This window comes from Diabrotica virgifera, chromosome 5, assembly GCF_917563875.1.
Source record: "Diabrotica virgifera virgifera chromosome 5, PGI_DIABVI_V3a".
NCBI lineage: Eukaryota > Metazoa > Arthropoda > Insecta > Coleoptera > Chrysomelidae > Diabrotica > Diabrotica virgifera.
Window position 1 is genome coordinate 240,360,254 of NC_065447.1, and position 15,814 is coordinate 240,376,067.

The 15,814-nt window shown below is 32.8% G+C and overlaps 1 protein-coding gene across 1 annotated transcript in view; it reads right to left on the bottom strand.

Moving 5' to 3' along the window:
• LOC114343535 (glutamyl-tRNA(Gln) amidotransferase subunit B, mitochondrial) overlaps window positions 1-15,814 on the bottom strand; it is a 31,008-nt gene that overhangs the window by 4,876 nt on the left and 10,318 nt on the right. The window contains exons 5-8 of the mRNA XM_028294378.2: window positions 12,308-12,543; window positions 12,062-12,241; window positions 4,275-4,405; window positions 4,072-4,192 (exon numbers count right to left, since the gene is read on the bottom strand). Of these exons, the coding sequence (XP_028150179.1) occupies window positions 4,072-4,192; window positions 4,275-4,405; window positions 12,062-12,241; window positions 12,308-12,543 (668 nt within the window). The remainder of the gene's footprint in view (window positions 1-4,071; window positions 4,193-4,274; window positions 4,406-12,061; window positions 12,242-12,307; window positions 12,544-15,814) is intronic.

A 15,814-nucleotide genomic window follows, 5' to 3' on the forward strand; every position in this document is an offset into this window, starting at 1 on the left:
ACTTTCTATTACCAGTCTCAAATTTGGGAAAGGTGATAAATTATTGTTCTCCATATGCAACTTCCAGAGCGCCAATTTAGCTTTAAATACATTTACCGCACTTACCATGGAAGCAATATGATGATTTCTGCCTTGTAGTTGTAAGTTTAATTCTTTAAATTTTACAGTTAAATCTGTTAAAAAAAAACTAAGCCGAATCAGTTAGAATAACCAAGGTGTTTGTTCTAACTCCGGACAAACTTCATTTCTGGATAATAGAAATTCTCTTACTTGAGGTAATAAATTTAAAAACCGCTCAAGTACTGTTCCTTTACTCAGCCACCGTACTTATGTATGTGTAATCAGATCGTCAAATTCTGCGCCATTTTCTTGCAGCAATAATTTAAATAATCTGTGTTGCATAGCTCCTCTGCTCTTATTGAATTTATAATTTTGGATACAGTTTGTATTATATCTTGGAAAGGAATCACCTTTGAACATAATACTTCCTCATGAATGATACAATGATAAGAGGCAAATTTGGGAAACATCGGGTCTCTCTTACACAGAGCGATGAAACCGCTATTTCTTCCTTTCATTGTAGGTGCACCGTCTGTTGTAATTGAGGACAATTTTTTCAAAGGTATGTTAGTTTCCTCTAAAATTGTTGTAAAAGTAATATAAATATCTTCACCCCTTGTCCGCTCTTTTAACGGTAACATTTTTAGAAATTCTTCTTAACAATAAAATCTTCGAAAACCATCTTTATAATAATAATATATAATTGAGACATGTCGGACACGTCTGTTGACTCATCAACTTGCAGTGAAAAGAATACACTTTTTTGAATATCAGTGTTCAATTGTGACTCAATGTCTGTAGCCATCATTTCAATTCTTTGAGTTACTGTTCTGGCTGATAGGTGGATGCCATTTATTGCTGTTACTATTTCATTTTTACTTTTATGGTCGTCAAAAAGTGTTTCAGTACTTAATAACATGGCTTCCTTAATAATCTCACCTTCTACAAACGGTTTCATTTTCTTGGCCAAAAGGTGCGCAATCTTGAAAGAGGCAGTAGTTGCTTTTGTTGATTGGGAAATTGATCTGGCAAATAAGTTTTGCTGCTTAGTCAACTTGAGTTTAAATTTAAATTCCGATATCTTTTTCTTTCTAATTTCCGAGTTTATTGGAAAAGTTGTGTTAAAATTTTTGTGAGTGGTAATGAAATGTCTCCCTACATTACACTTTTTTGGAACCGCTACGCTTGAATTACAAAATAAGCACACACATTTTTCTTTATAGTAAATGAATCAAAACTTTTCTTCCCACCCGACATTAAAATGATGTGTCTTTATCTTCTTTCTTTTATTTTCCATGGCGGCAAAAATAACAGTAAAATAATAAATATATAAAAAATTAAACAATCACAGATATATACTTACAACTCCAAATTAATACAAATTCACGATTAGAATAAATTCACACAGGTTAGTTAGCACGTGGCGCATGAAATGGTAGCAGGCAGGTAGACGGAGTTATAGTAGACGCGCGGGGGCGAGGAAAACATAATGGTGCGTATAGATATGCCGGCGCCGCTCGGAGCGTTTGTATCATGTTCGTTAGGTTAGTAAGATGTGAGCAGGGTCGTAGCCAGTTGTTCTATTAGTTTTATATTGATGTCGCTGAAATTCAGTTTTAAAATTTTAGTTTTGAATAAGCTCTAAATTATTAAAGTTCCGTTTTTAATTAGTTTTGTAAATAGTTGTTTGGTTAAATTTTTAAATTAAGATGGTGAAAGGAATGGCGGTCACTTCAAATTGCTTCGCGGGCACCTTGGTGCCCGCGGGCATCACGTTGCCGACCCCTGGTATAGACAATAAATAAATAAATAAAATAATGTTGCTGTTGCTGGACAAATCCCCTATTAATATAACTTTAATAAAAGCAGCGCAACAATTCTATAACAATATCCAAGCAAACATAAAAATCAACAGCAGATTGTCCAACAGCTTCATGGTGAATAAGGGACTACGACAGGGATGCAGCTTATCGCCAACACTGTTTAAAATCTATATAAATGAGGTCTTGAATAAGTGGCGGAAATCGTGTTCTGGAATGGGGATACAGCTAAACGACGACTCAATACTATACACACTGCATTTTGCTGACGATCAGGTGGTGATTGCCCAGGATAAAGATGATCTAATATTTATGACAGACCGGCTGTTTCGAGAATACAAAAAATGGGGCCTATACGTTAATATGAAGAAAACCAAATATATGTGTATAGGAGGACAGAAAAGTGAGTTACAACTAGAGGATGATATGGTTATCGAGCCAAGCTCTGATTATGTATACCTTGGAACGAGAATCCAACAAAGTGGAAGGACATAATTCGAAATAGAGGAACGAATTATGAAAGGAAAGAAGATAATAGGAGCTTTGAACTCACTACTTTGGTCAAAAACCATATCAAAAGAAAAGAAAACACAGCTTTATAATAGCATCTTTAAAAGCGTGACACTGTATGGATGTGAAACCTGGCAACTGAATAAGCGAACAGAACAGAAGTTGCTCGCACTGGAAATGGACTTCTGGCGAAGATCGGCCTGCATCTCCAGACTCTCACATATAACGAATGAACGGGTGCGAGATATTATGAATAGAAAAACAAACATAATTGAAGAAGTCCAACAAAAACAACTTTGTTGGTATGGTCATGTACAAAGAATGGAGGAACATCGACTCCCAAAGCTAATAATGGAATGGCAATCCCCGGAAAGAAGGAAAAGGGGCAGACCGAAAACAACCTCGATAAGTGGAATCCAGAAAGCCATGTCTGAGAGAGATCTCCGACTAGGAGATTGGACAGATCGACGCGGCTGGAGAATAGGAACCGGAGACGCAGGACGCTATAAACCGGTGTTATATTATATGTTGCTGTCACAGTATAGACAATACTGAGCATCAGTATATTGGCCAGTGGCTAGGATTCAACTCCGGTATAGACACAAAAAATTTTTTCAATTTAAAATTTACTAAGCCTCCACCGTACTTCGGAGGGCACGTAAGTAAAACATTCGAACACGGCTACATAATTACAGTAAAACTGCTTTATCTACAACCGCGAGGAGAAGAGCAGGCAACCAAACGACGTTTTTATAACGTAGAAAATCGTCATAAAATTTACCAATTGACGTGTTTCTATGACGTAATACTAACGCTGAAAATCACTTGTATTTGTCTCATCGATTTGACGTCATAATTGTGACGAATTTAAGACGTCATTGTACCTACGTTTTTTTTCACGTCGAGATTATGACGATTTTCAAACGTCAAAAAGATGACTTTTATATATATACATATCTACTTACTGTTCAACACTGAAACAACGTATAAACTAATAAATAATTTGTTAACAAATTATCCAGCATGCACATAATTATTAGTTCATTAACAGAAAATAAACATCAAAAATAAATAACCATAACCTCATATAGTTGTCAAGAAGAATCACTGCATTATACTAACTCACTGAGCAAAAACGAATAAAAATCTCTTAACACGTTTCTTCGACTAAATATCTAAATGAAAATCTTATTTTATCACACAAGACACAAACCACGTAAACAATAAATGAGAAATTTCTCATGAACATTTAACGTTATACACGAAATCGTTTGGAGTCAATACAAACAAGATTTAAGCTCCTCCCAATTTTGTGACGTCAGACTTAGGCTGTCTGAAATGAAAACGTTTTTTAAACGTATTTTAACGTCATTAATCTTACGTATTTAAAATCACCTACAAAGACGTCTATAAGACGTAATGTTCAACCACGTGTGTATATTCAACCAAAAACTGACGTTTTCTCGACGACAGACGTTCGTTTATGCGGTGCAAGTGACCTGGGCCTCGATTTTTGACCCTTCGCTTCGTTATCGAACGTATTCGCTTCGTATCTGTTTAGTATACGAAGCGAATACGTTCGATAACGAAGCGAATGGTCAAAAATCGAGGCCCATGAGGGTTGCAGTCAAATCTGTTATACTGTAGTCGTTAACACTAAAAGCTGCATCTGTCTATTTACCTGAACTGGGCTTTTATTATTTCCAGACAAAATATCCTCCAACAAATCTCTCGCTGTAGATCTATTGATATCTTCTTTTTCTAATAATTCCAAGACTTCTCCAATGTGGCTAGGATTTTTGCTAAAATGATATAAACGATAAGATAAAACTTTTTGAATAATTCAAAACAGGTTCCAAAAATAAACATTTCAAAAATACCTACATATCCTCAGAGTCCATATCTTTTTTATTTAATAATGTATTTACATCATTTATTAAAAACGTTGCTACCATTTTTGTGTTAATATTCTTAGAAACTATTTCTTCGAATACATTTAATAAAGCACTGTCATTCTAAAAAAATATATAAAGTATGTTAATGACTAAATAAGTATGCATAAAGTGCGTTGCAAATTCTAAAAGATGAGCAAAACTCAAAATTGTATGCAGTCTACCTTCATTGTAGACCGTTGTATTCCTTTCACAAGTGAAGAGTAGAGGGGACAAACAAGGAATTTCACCTTTTATACATATTGAGCTAAGCACCAATAAAGGTTTAATTCTTGTGATATCTAAAAACTACTTAGTAGGTTCTTAGCAGAATTCTAGCAATTCTTATTCTATAATTCTAATAGAATATTAATCTATATCAAGTTATTAATTTAATAATGTACCAAAAAACTTCTGATATTCCTTGTTTTTGACCGGTAGCGTGTGGACAATCTCGTTCTTTGCCTGGATACAAATACTTTGAAAATTTATGTAGTCGAGAGTCCTCAGTTTTTGTTACCACATGGCGAGAAAAGCCAAAATTCATGAAAAAGGGACATTGCTTGTTTTCCCCCTGTACTCTTTAAGTGTAATATCAACATATGTACTTTACAATACTTGCAATAGTCTACATAGGGGTATTTTCATATCATAATCTTTCAAGTTCACAAATAACAGACAAGTTGGTAGTGATTCTTTTTTCATTTAGTTGGGTTAAAGTGTAGATATAGTCGATGGAAGATCGTACAACTCGAAATCCTGCTTGCTGTCCCAGCTCAAGAGGTTCGTATTCGTTTTCGACTAGAATTTTCATAACTTTTCGAAAGTACTGAGTTTGCTGGTAATTGAGATGGAATGGTACTTCTTGCAGTCCTCTGCCTTTTTTATGGATCCGTGTAATCAATCCTTCTTTCCAGTTTTCAGGTATATCATCTCCGTTTAGTATCTATTAAAAAGTTTTGTCAGCACATTAACAATTATTGGTTTTGTGTGTGTGTGAAAAAATGGCTTGGATGCGAGTCCGTTAGCCACAGATGTTTACTTTATTTTTACCTCAATTTATTAGTTTTGTTATATTTATACGTATTTCACTTAAATGATTATATTTGTTTCTTTCAAGTAGTTTATGAGTAATTTAAATATTTCCATTTTATGACAACTTAGTAGATATTCTATACTAATTGGAAAATGAACTTGTGTTTGTCGTAAATTGTAACATAATTGATTTATATATGTCTCGTTAATTTTGCATTCCAAGAAAATATGGTTTAAATCTCTAATCGAAACATTATCACAAAAACAGACTGATGAATTAATTATTCCTAATTTGTGCAGATGTGCCTCATATTTCCCGTGTCGAGTTTTTAATCTGACGATAGTAGAAATATCTTGCTTTGGCAGGTTATATTTAAATATGTATTCAGGTGGCGGAGGAAGTTCTTGATGTAAAGAAAAATATAAATTTTTTGACATGCTTGTAATATTTTTCCATTCTTTTTTCCATATTTTATTTATTCTAACTTTGACGTCATTTATTGCATCTGTCAATAAGATGTGAGTTAGTATCTCACCTTTTTTTATTGCATCTTTGGCCAACTCATCCACTTTCTCATTACCCAGTATACCGGCATGCTCTTTTGCCCATATAAATACTACTTCCACTTTAGACAAATTATTTTTTATATTACATAAAATTTTTGATTTGTATGAACTAAAATCAGTATTTTCAATTGCATATATTGCAGATTTGGAGTCTGTTATTATCACAGCTTTTTCAATATTATTCTCTTTGATCCATTCTAGAGCTTTTTCGATGGCTATAATCTCAGCTGTAAAAATACTACTAATACTAGATAATTTGTAATTATTATGTTGATGGGTATTTTGCACATACATAGCACATCCTACTCCTGTTTGATTTACCGCCTGTATAAATTACTGTGTAATCCACAAAGTCGCTCAGTATAGATTTTACTAAAATATTATTTAAATGATTTGATTCTGTATATTTACGAATTATGATTCTGGGTTTGTTTATCAAAGTTTTATACGGAAATTTATAAATTGGTAATAATTTACTGTTGTGTAAATCTGTATAATTCCTGGTTTCCATGAATGCATCTGTTAGTGGTGGTGAATTTTTTATTCTCCAATATTTACTAGTTAAGTTTTCCATGTTTAATAAAGCCAGATTTGTTAAAAGGTCTGACTCAGTGTTTCTTAGCTTTATGCAGTATTTTTGAGCTAAAAATTGTCTACGTAAATTTAATGGGATTTCATTACACTCTGCTAGCATAACGTTTATTGGAGTGGATACCATTGCACTTAAACATATTCTCAAGCTTCCTGTAAATAATTGATGGATTCGACCGTTACTTGATGGAAGTTCATTTTATCTAACAATAAAACACTGAAAACATTTGTTTTCTAACTTCCACAAAATTTATTATAACTAAGTGACTACAGCTGTTTCGGCGGAGTGCCTTTCTCAAGTGATATAGTTTACAATGTGTTTGCCTTTTTAAGTCTTCAACTGAAGAGGTTGAGGAGTGGGGAGCTGTTTGTCTCGAGTTGGTCATTCAGAATTATATCTGTATTTTTCAGTTTATTAATTTCCATAGATTCTAAAAAAGATAGCTTAAGGCCTTTATTTTGAATATGTAGAATTTGAAACTCTTCATTGAAAGAATGATTATGATCTAGAAGGTGAAGTGCGTATGTAGAAGTGTCTGTTTTTCTATTGTTGAATGCCCTTTTGTGTTCTGCTATCCGTTTGTCAAAAGTTCTGCCAGTTTGACCGATGTAGCCCTGAAATTAGTGTATCCACCACCACAGAAAGAACCCAGTACCTTCTGCTCTCTCACATATACTGGCAAGATAACAACAAAAATAGCCAGATACATAAAAAAGAAAGGAATAACACCAGCTTTCAGAACTAACAACAACTTAAGCAAATATATTAAGAACAATAAAAGTCGAAAGAGAAAGCAACTACAGAGTGGTGTGTACAAACTAACTTGTGGTGACTGTCCGAAAACATACATCGGTCAAACTGGCAGAACTTTTGACAAACGGATAGCAGAACACAAAAGGGCATTCAACAATAGAAAAACAGACACTTCTACATACGCACTTCACCTTCTAGATCATAATCATTCTTTCAATGAAGAGTTTCAAATTCTACATATTCAAAATAAAGGCCTTAAGCTATCTTTTTTAGAATCTATGGAAATTAATAAACTGAAAAATACAGATATAATTCTGAATGACCAACTCGAGACAAACAGCTCCCCACTCCTCAACCTCTTCAGTTGAAGACTTAAAAAGGCAAACACATTGTAAACTATATCACTTGAGAAAGGCACTCCGCCGAAACAGCTGTAGTCACTTAGTTATAATAAATTTTGTGGAAGTTAGAAAACAAATGTTTTCAGTGTTTTATTGTTAGATATTCTCAAGCATCTGTATTGTATCCGATCTAAAATTTTTAAGTTCGTATTGCTTGCTGATCCATATATCCAACACCCATAGTCCACGACTGATCGAATACAAGCATTGCAGAACAATAAAGCTGTTTTGGGATCTGCACCCCATTTTCTGTTGGTAATACACCTTAGTATATTTATTTTTTTTCACACTTACCTTTGATGTATTGAATATATTTAGTCCACAGAAGTTTATTATCTAGTACTATCCCTAGATACTTATACTGATTCACCACTGGTATAGTACGCCCACTCGAGGTTACGTTTCCCGGTGCGCGCAACCTATGCCTGGTGAAAAACATAATATTGGATTTTTCTGTGGACATTGTCATATTATTTTCATTTGTCCATTGTATAATAATTTCAACTATATGCCTCAATGATCGTAGAGTCGTCGTAGGTTTTTTGGGTGGAGTATATACAGACATCATCTGCATATTGTAAACATTTAATATTTTCGTCAAACAAACTATGAATACTAGCAGAATATAAGTTGAATAATGTTGGACTTAATACTGAACCCTGTGGCAGACCTTGATTTACAACTCTTGGTCCGTGTAGTATATTTCTATGATCTTTTAAACATACTGTTCTATTAGTACATAGATTTAATATATTATTAGAGAATTCATTATTGAAACCAAGTGAACACATTTTATATTTTAGTATGTTAAGATCTACTGAATCATAAGCTCCTTTTATATCCAGAAACAAACAAACTAGGTACTCATTTTTAGACAGCGCAATTTGTATATCTGTAACTAGCTTTGACTAGGTAAAATACAATTTGATTCTAAAAACCATTCTAATCGAGCTTTGATTAATCTTTCAAAGGTTTTACTTATACACGACATTAAAGAAATTGGTCGATATGACTTGGATAAATTTTTGTCTTTATTAGCTTTTAATAATGGTTGTATGATATATTTTTTAAAACGATCTATGTATTGCTCTCCTACCCACCAACTATTGAAAACTTTAATTAATTGCTCCTTAGCTATTATGGGTAAATTATAAATTAATTCATAGGTAATAAAATCATATCCAGGAGTAGTACTCTTCGCTGTTTTCATTGCAACCTCCAAATCTTCAAGATCAAACGGAATTTGAAGCTCATTGCAATCTATTACATGCATATTATTATCAATAGTCTTTAATATATTTGGTACATAAGTTGGTGCATATGAATCTAATAATTCCTCAATAATTATTGGTTTTAACAAAGTTTGTTGTATTTATGCCCTCCCTGCTTAAATTTCGAATGAATCTACAGGCCTCCGAAAACTTGCTTCCACCTAGCTATGATTCCACTTCCTCGCCTTTTGTCCATATTTTGGTTTTATGTCTTACCATGAATATATTTAAAAAATAAGTACCACTAAAATATACACACATAAATAAACATTTTTGTTTCATCCACATATAAAAACATGTCGTAAAGAGTTTGATGATTAGAACAATTTTGAGGGGGTCAGACGTAAAACGGTTTAAGTGCAGTGTTGATAGTTCTGAGGTAATCAGTTTCAAAGTTATTTTAGTTTTATAAATTCTAGGAGTGATTAAACTAAAATATGTCTACTGTACCGGGTGTCCCAATAAGAATGGCTCTCGGCCATATCTCAGGAACCGTTTATAGTAGAGCTTTGAAATAAAAATTTTTATAACAAAAGTTGCCTCAGGAAAAGCCTGGAAATTATTTTCATAATTGTGGGTCCACCGCTAGAGGGCGTAATTGAATATCAAAATTTTACAAAATTTTCCTAATGAAGGGGCACTGAAAATCCGATGATTGTATTCTTCATCAAATTCTACGCATATTTAATTTAACAAGTTTAACTCTACCTTTGCAAATAAGAGGTGGGGGTGAGTGGGAACCTTGTTATGAAAAAATGACTGTAAGTCCGGTTCTGCTAAATCAAATTTTGAAAACTGGGTCTTGTTGAAGACAGATCTTTTTCTTCAATGTAAGCGTGATAATTTTGAACCATCCTAATAAGTAATAAGCCAGCTGGGAGGCGTTATTTAATTTTTTTCAGAAATCTAGTTTTCTTTGGAAAATATTAAATACAAGTATGCATTTTTAATCATACTTTATAAAATTAGATTAAATTAGCAATAGAATAGCGAAAACCGCGTGTCGATACCTTTTTTCTATCTCAAGATATCTCGAGAAACGTGTAAATTTTATACATAACTGTTACTATCACCGGTAAGCTAAGTTAATGAAAAGTAGTGTGCTGTGGAAAAAAACAAAATAACATTTTCCAGATGTCAACGTATAAAAATATAATTAATTAAAACAACAATATAAAGAGAGACAATACTATTAAAATTAAATATAACACAGAACAAAAAGAACTACTTAGTGACGACTTAAATATTCACATTGTTGCCCATCATACACTACTCTAGGATAAATTATCCAGAGAATACTAAACGCCATTCAAAGCATATCGAAAGCAGAAATTGAGACTGCTGTTCAATCTACTCTTGAAAGAGTAAATGTTTGCAAAGAAAATGATGGGCAAAAATTTGAACGTTTATGTCATCACTAAATAGTTGTTTTTATTTCTTTGTAATAGGGCTTTTCAACGCTTCTCATTTGTTTAGAGCCTCTGTCATATGCCGTATAATCCGTGTATAATATTAATATACGAGATATGAACGAGGCTCGAAACAAATGAGAAGCGTTGAAAAGACCTAATATACGTTGACAGCTGGAAAATGTTTCTTTGTTGTTTCCATAGCACACTACTTTTAATTAATTTCGTTTACCGGTGACAGTAACAGTTATGTTTTTAAATTTACACGTTTTGTAAGATATCTCGAGACAGAAAAAAGGTATTAATATGCGGTTTTCGCTATTCTGTTGCTAATTTTGTCTAATTTTGTAATATGGTATTAAAAATGCATGTTTGTATTTAATATTTTCCAAGGAACACTAGATTTCTGAAAGAAATTAAATAACGCCTTCTAGCTGGCATATTACTCAGTAAGTTGGTTGGAAATCATAACTTTTACATTGACGAAAAAGATCTGTCTTCAACAAGACCAAGTTTGCAAAATTTGATTAAGCAGAACCGGACTCACAGCCAGTTTTTCATAACAAGGTTCCCACTCACCCCCACCTCTTATTTCCAAAGGTAGACCTAAACTTGTCAAATCAAATATGCGTAGAATTTTATGAAGAATACGACGATCGGATTTCCAGTGCCCCTTCATTAGGAAAATTTTGTAAAATTTAGATTTTTTAATTTTTGATATTCAATTACGCCCTCTAGCGGTGGTCCCACAATTATGAAAATAATTTCCAGGCTTTTCCTGAGGCAACTTTTGTTATAAATTTTTTTATTTCAAAGCTCTACTATAAACGGTTCCTGAGATATGACCGAGAGCCATTCTTATTGGGACACCCGGTACAATGTTTTATAAAATGATAAAAATATAAGGGTATATTATTACTTTTACTACATCTTTTTTTTTATTTCAATTATTAAAAAAATGTACTTGAATCGGTACATGGTGTTGATAAATGTTACTGGTAAAACGGTTCAAGTGCAGATGTTAACTATTACTAATTTTTATCCCAGCTGTTATCCACAGTGTAACTACAACTGGTACGTTGCATAATACTTTAATTAGTCTTCAAAATTCGACACAAATATAATATTTATTTACTTGAAATTAATTCTGTATTACATGAAGGTGTTTTTACAGAATACTAAAAATAGTTTTGTGGTAAAATGATTCAAGCGCATGTAAACCCATTTACTACTACTTGTTTTTACAGAATACTAAAAATATTTTTGTGGTAAAACGGTTCAAGCGCACGTAAACCCGTTTACTACTAATGCAAACTGCAATTGCTTTCATTAAATTAAATGTAATGGCGATAGATGGCGACTGTAGGGCGAAATATACTTGAATCCTTTTACCACTAAGTTATACCATTTAAGTATGTGAATCTGTACTCCGAGCATATTTATAGAAAAGTGCACTTAAACCTTTTTACTTCTAATCCCCTTAATTCTTGTGGGTAAGCATTTAAGAATTTTGATTTATTTACATTTATAAAAAAAAATAATACAGATTTTTAACCTGTTTTTAAACTAAATGTAGATATAGACTTATATTTGTACTTAGACTATACCTTTGAAAAGTGATAAACTTCGGGACTTCCATCTCCTATAATTTACAACGCAATATGGATAAATGATTTCAGATATACAAAAAAATATTCTGTCTATATACTTACTACTAATATAATTGATTGTTCCAAAGTCAGACAATTATCTCTCCTCAACCTTTGTCTTGTCTCTTCTGGTAGTTCTGGTATAGTTTTCTTTATTTGGTCAGCATTTACACAACCGATCTCTACCGGACCCATTGCAATATGAAGTGGAGGTAAATTTGGTTCAGGCATATACCTATAATCCTAAAATTTATAGCTCCAACTTAATATTCGAATTACTTAAAATTTCAATGCCTTAAAATATGTTACCTGTTGTACTTCTTTATCTCTCATTGCCACTGTAGTCTTTGTAGAAGCATCCCAAGCTCTCGTTTCGTTAGCAATAGTTTGACCAGCTTCTTTCAGCTTTATCTGTCTTTGTATTTCATAACTAATTGCTCCAGCTACTCCTCTCACTGACCCAATATTTTTTATCTCTGTTCTTGTTCCCAATGGTTCGGATTCTTTGTGTATCGAAACGTTGGCATCCACTCTCAAAGCTCCCTCTAAAATTAGAAAATCAAACTAACATAAAATGTGTGATTATATCACTATTCCCTTCTCAGTTAGGGTTTAACCAAGGAAAGATAAGAGAAGCGTGGGTCTACCACCTACAAGATGGATTGACGATTTAAGACGGCTAAAACAAACTGAATGAGAGCAGTGCAAGATAGAAGGGGTTGAAAACACGAGGAAGAGGCCTATGTAGCAGTGGAGTTTTAAGGCTTTTGAGTGATAGGATTTATGACATAATATGATTTAGGAATACATTTGGAATAAAAGAAATGGGGCATGACTGATAAAATTTCAGCGATAAAAAATGAACCATCAAATAAAAAAGAACTTCAAAGTAATCTCTTAAGTATTTCGGCTCCATTAGCGAACTTTTTCGACCAGTGCATATTCCCAATTTTCACATATGCATGCCAAACATGGACCTTGACCAAAGCAAACAGGACAAAATAATGAAGACACAAAGTGCCATAGAGAGAGCAATGTTAGGAGTAAAATTAAAATACAAAGAACAAAACAACTTGATAAGAAATAAAACAAAAGTCAAAGATGCAGGACAACATATAGTTAGGCTAAAATGGAGTTTCACAGGCCATAACGCCAGACAAATGGACAATAGGTGGAATACCATGATACAACAATGGAGACCATGGACAGGAAAGACAGAAGGAGGACGACCCCAGGAGATGAGATCAGGAGATGACATTAAAAAGATGACAATATTTGGTCTCTGCATTATAAATGCTACAAAAATCTATTAGAAAGAGTACAGAAAAAGTTCTTAAGATTTATTGCTTTTAAATTGAGAATACCTGTAAATGAAATTGAATACATTGTTTTACAATCTTTACTTAAATTGCCTACTCTTGAAGAAAGGCGAATATTGCTAGATGTAGCATTTATATATAAATTAATACGAGGAGGCATTGATGCTAGTGCTCTTTTGGAAAAGGTGTACTTCCGTACTCCATGTAGAGACACCAGATCCCAAGATTTATTTTATTTAGAATTTCATAATCGAATTTATACTGTAAATAAACCCTTACAGAGAATGTGTAAAAATGCAAACAAATTTAATAGTAATTATTTTTTTCATTTATCACTAAGTACTTGTACTATTAAGAATAAGATCGAAAATACCTTTTTATGTAATCACATTGTGCTTTAATATAGGTCTGGATCCCGCGTATGAAAAAAAAGTTGATTAATAGCAAGCTGAAAATTTGTTAATAGCCTAAGGGTGTCTAGTCGGATAAACTTTGATATATGGGAACACTGGAACAGGGGCAGTTTTAATTGTGGAACAGGTTAAAAATTTGGAACGGTCACACCACGAAAACGACATATTTATTTTGTCCGACAGAACAGACTTAAACTCTCCGAACAGAGATTAAACTCTCATGCAAAAATCAGACTGCTATTTATCACCTGTCATAATTCCTGTCATTTGACATATTCTACATGTTCCACTCATTGAAACGCCCATTTGGTGATAAATAGGATTTTTGCATGAGAGTTTAATTTCTGTTCGGAGAGTTTAAGTCTGTTCTGTCGGACAAAATACATGTGCCGTTTTCGTGGTCTGACTGTTTCAAATTTTTAACCTGTTCAACAATTAAAACTTCCCCTGTTCCAGTGTTCCCATATGTAAAAGTTTGTCTGACTAGACACCTTTAAGCTATTAACAAATTTTCAGCTTGCTATTAATCAACTTTTTTTCATACGGGGATCCAGACCTAATAGTTTAAGTTAAAGGGCCTAGCCGGGTAAGATGATGAAAAGTGCCCCCAACCCGATTCGAATTCCATATAGGTCACCGCTTAGCATATATAGTGAAATTAACTCACTGAAATTTTTAGCCCCCTAGGTGGTCATGTGACCCACCTAGAGCCTAATTAGGGTGTTTATGTTTTTATTTTTTATCTCAGCTGCATCGAGAACTAGTGAAAAACTTTAAATAAAAAAGTTGTAAGCTTTAAAAAGTTCTGTCCGAAAAAAATTTTGTTTTTAATTTTTGGCGGGAAATTTAAATTTTAGAACGATTTCAAAATTTTAAATGAGTATAAAAAATAACTAAGACATTCGTTTTCACGAAAAAAATATATAACGTGTATTTTTGCATAATGTTTCACCCTGAATTTTTTCAAATTTTTAAAATTGGTGAAACGCACCTTTAAAAATAAAAAACCGCATTTTTTCGGTTTTTTTTTTCGTTTTTTGATACACTTTTATACATATTTTTCAAAAAAGGTAACACCATCACTGCAGTAGGTGAAAAACTGAAAAATAATTGGGGTTTGCCTAATAAAAATTTTTTGTAACGCCATCCATTTTCAAGATACAGGGGGTTGAAGAAAACAAAATTTTACACATTTTTTACGATTTTGCCGAAACTACTGGCAACATTGTAATAAAATTTGGCGAGTTTTAAGAGGTAGGTAGTTGTTGTGCATTTTTTGACATACAATTAAGAATTTTATATTTATCATTGGCGCGCATATGGGTAATGGTCTGAATTTTTAAAGAAAAAAGATAGTCCGCCACTGACATATTTCAAATTAACAATCGTTTTTGTATTCCTCGTTCAATTTGTGACAAAAAATCTATCTTCCTATTTTTTCATACGAGGCACCGTTTTGCTGCAAAAAATAAAATATCTTAACGCATCCAAAGTATTCGAATTAGTTTTTATAATAAATGTACCAGTTTATGTAGATGTAGAAACTACTAATATTAGTAGTATTTTATTTCATAGAAGTTTGAATACTTTGTAATAGTGCTGCCGATATGTGAAACGATTGCACATTTAATGATACAAACATATAATTTGGACCACATATACTACACATACAAAGGTTCAAATTTAGATATGAGGCCATCTCAGATTTTGCTTTTTACAAAAATGGCAGGCATTCAAAATGGCGGCTATACATATGCGTTTAATAGTACCATAACTTTTGAACGAAAAGACCGATTTCAACCAAATTTGGTATATAGGTTCTTTTTTTGATTAAAAAGATGGATGTAATGAACCAGAAGAATCGGTTTACCAGAAGTTGTGTTTTTACTGGTTGTTCATGTAAAAATATGTTTTTTTTTTTCAATTTTTTCCCTCTGTATATATTAATTTTTCAAAAGGGTAATACCGCAACTGAAAAGAGCTTAAAAATATTTTGAAGAAAATATTTTGAACTTTTTAGTTATGATAATTACCGTTTAATAAGTGCATAACGTATCTTCACATGTTCCTATGTGTGGCAGATT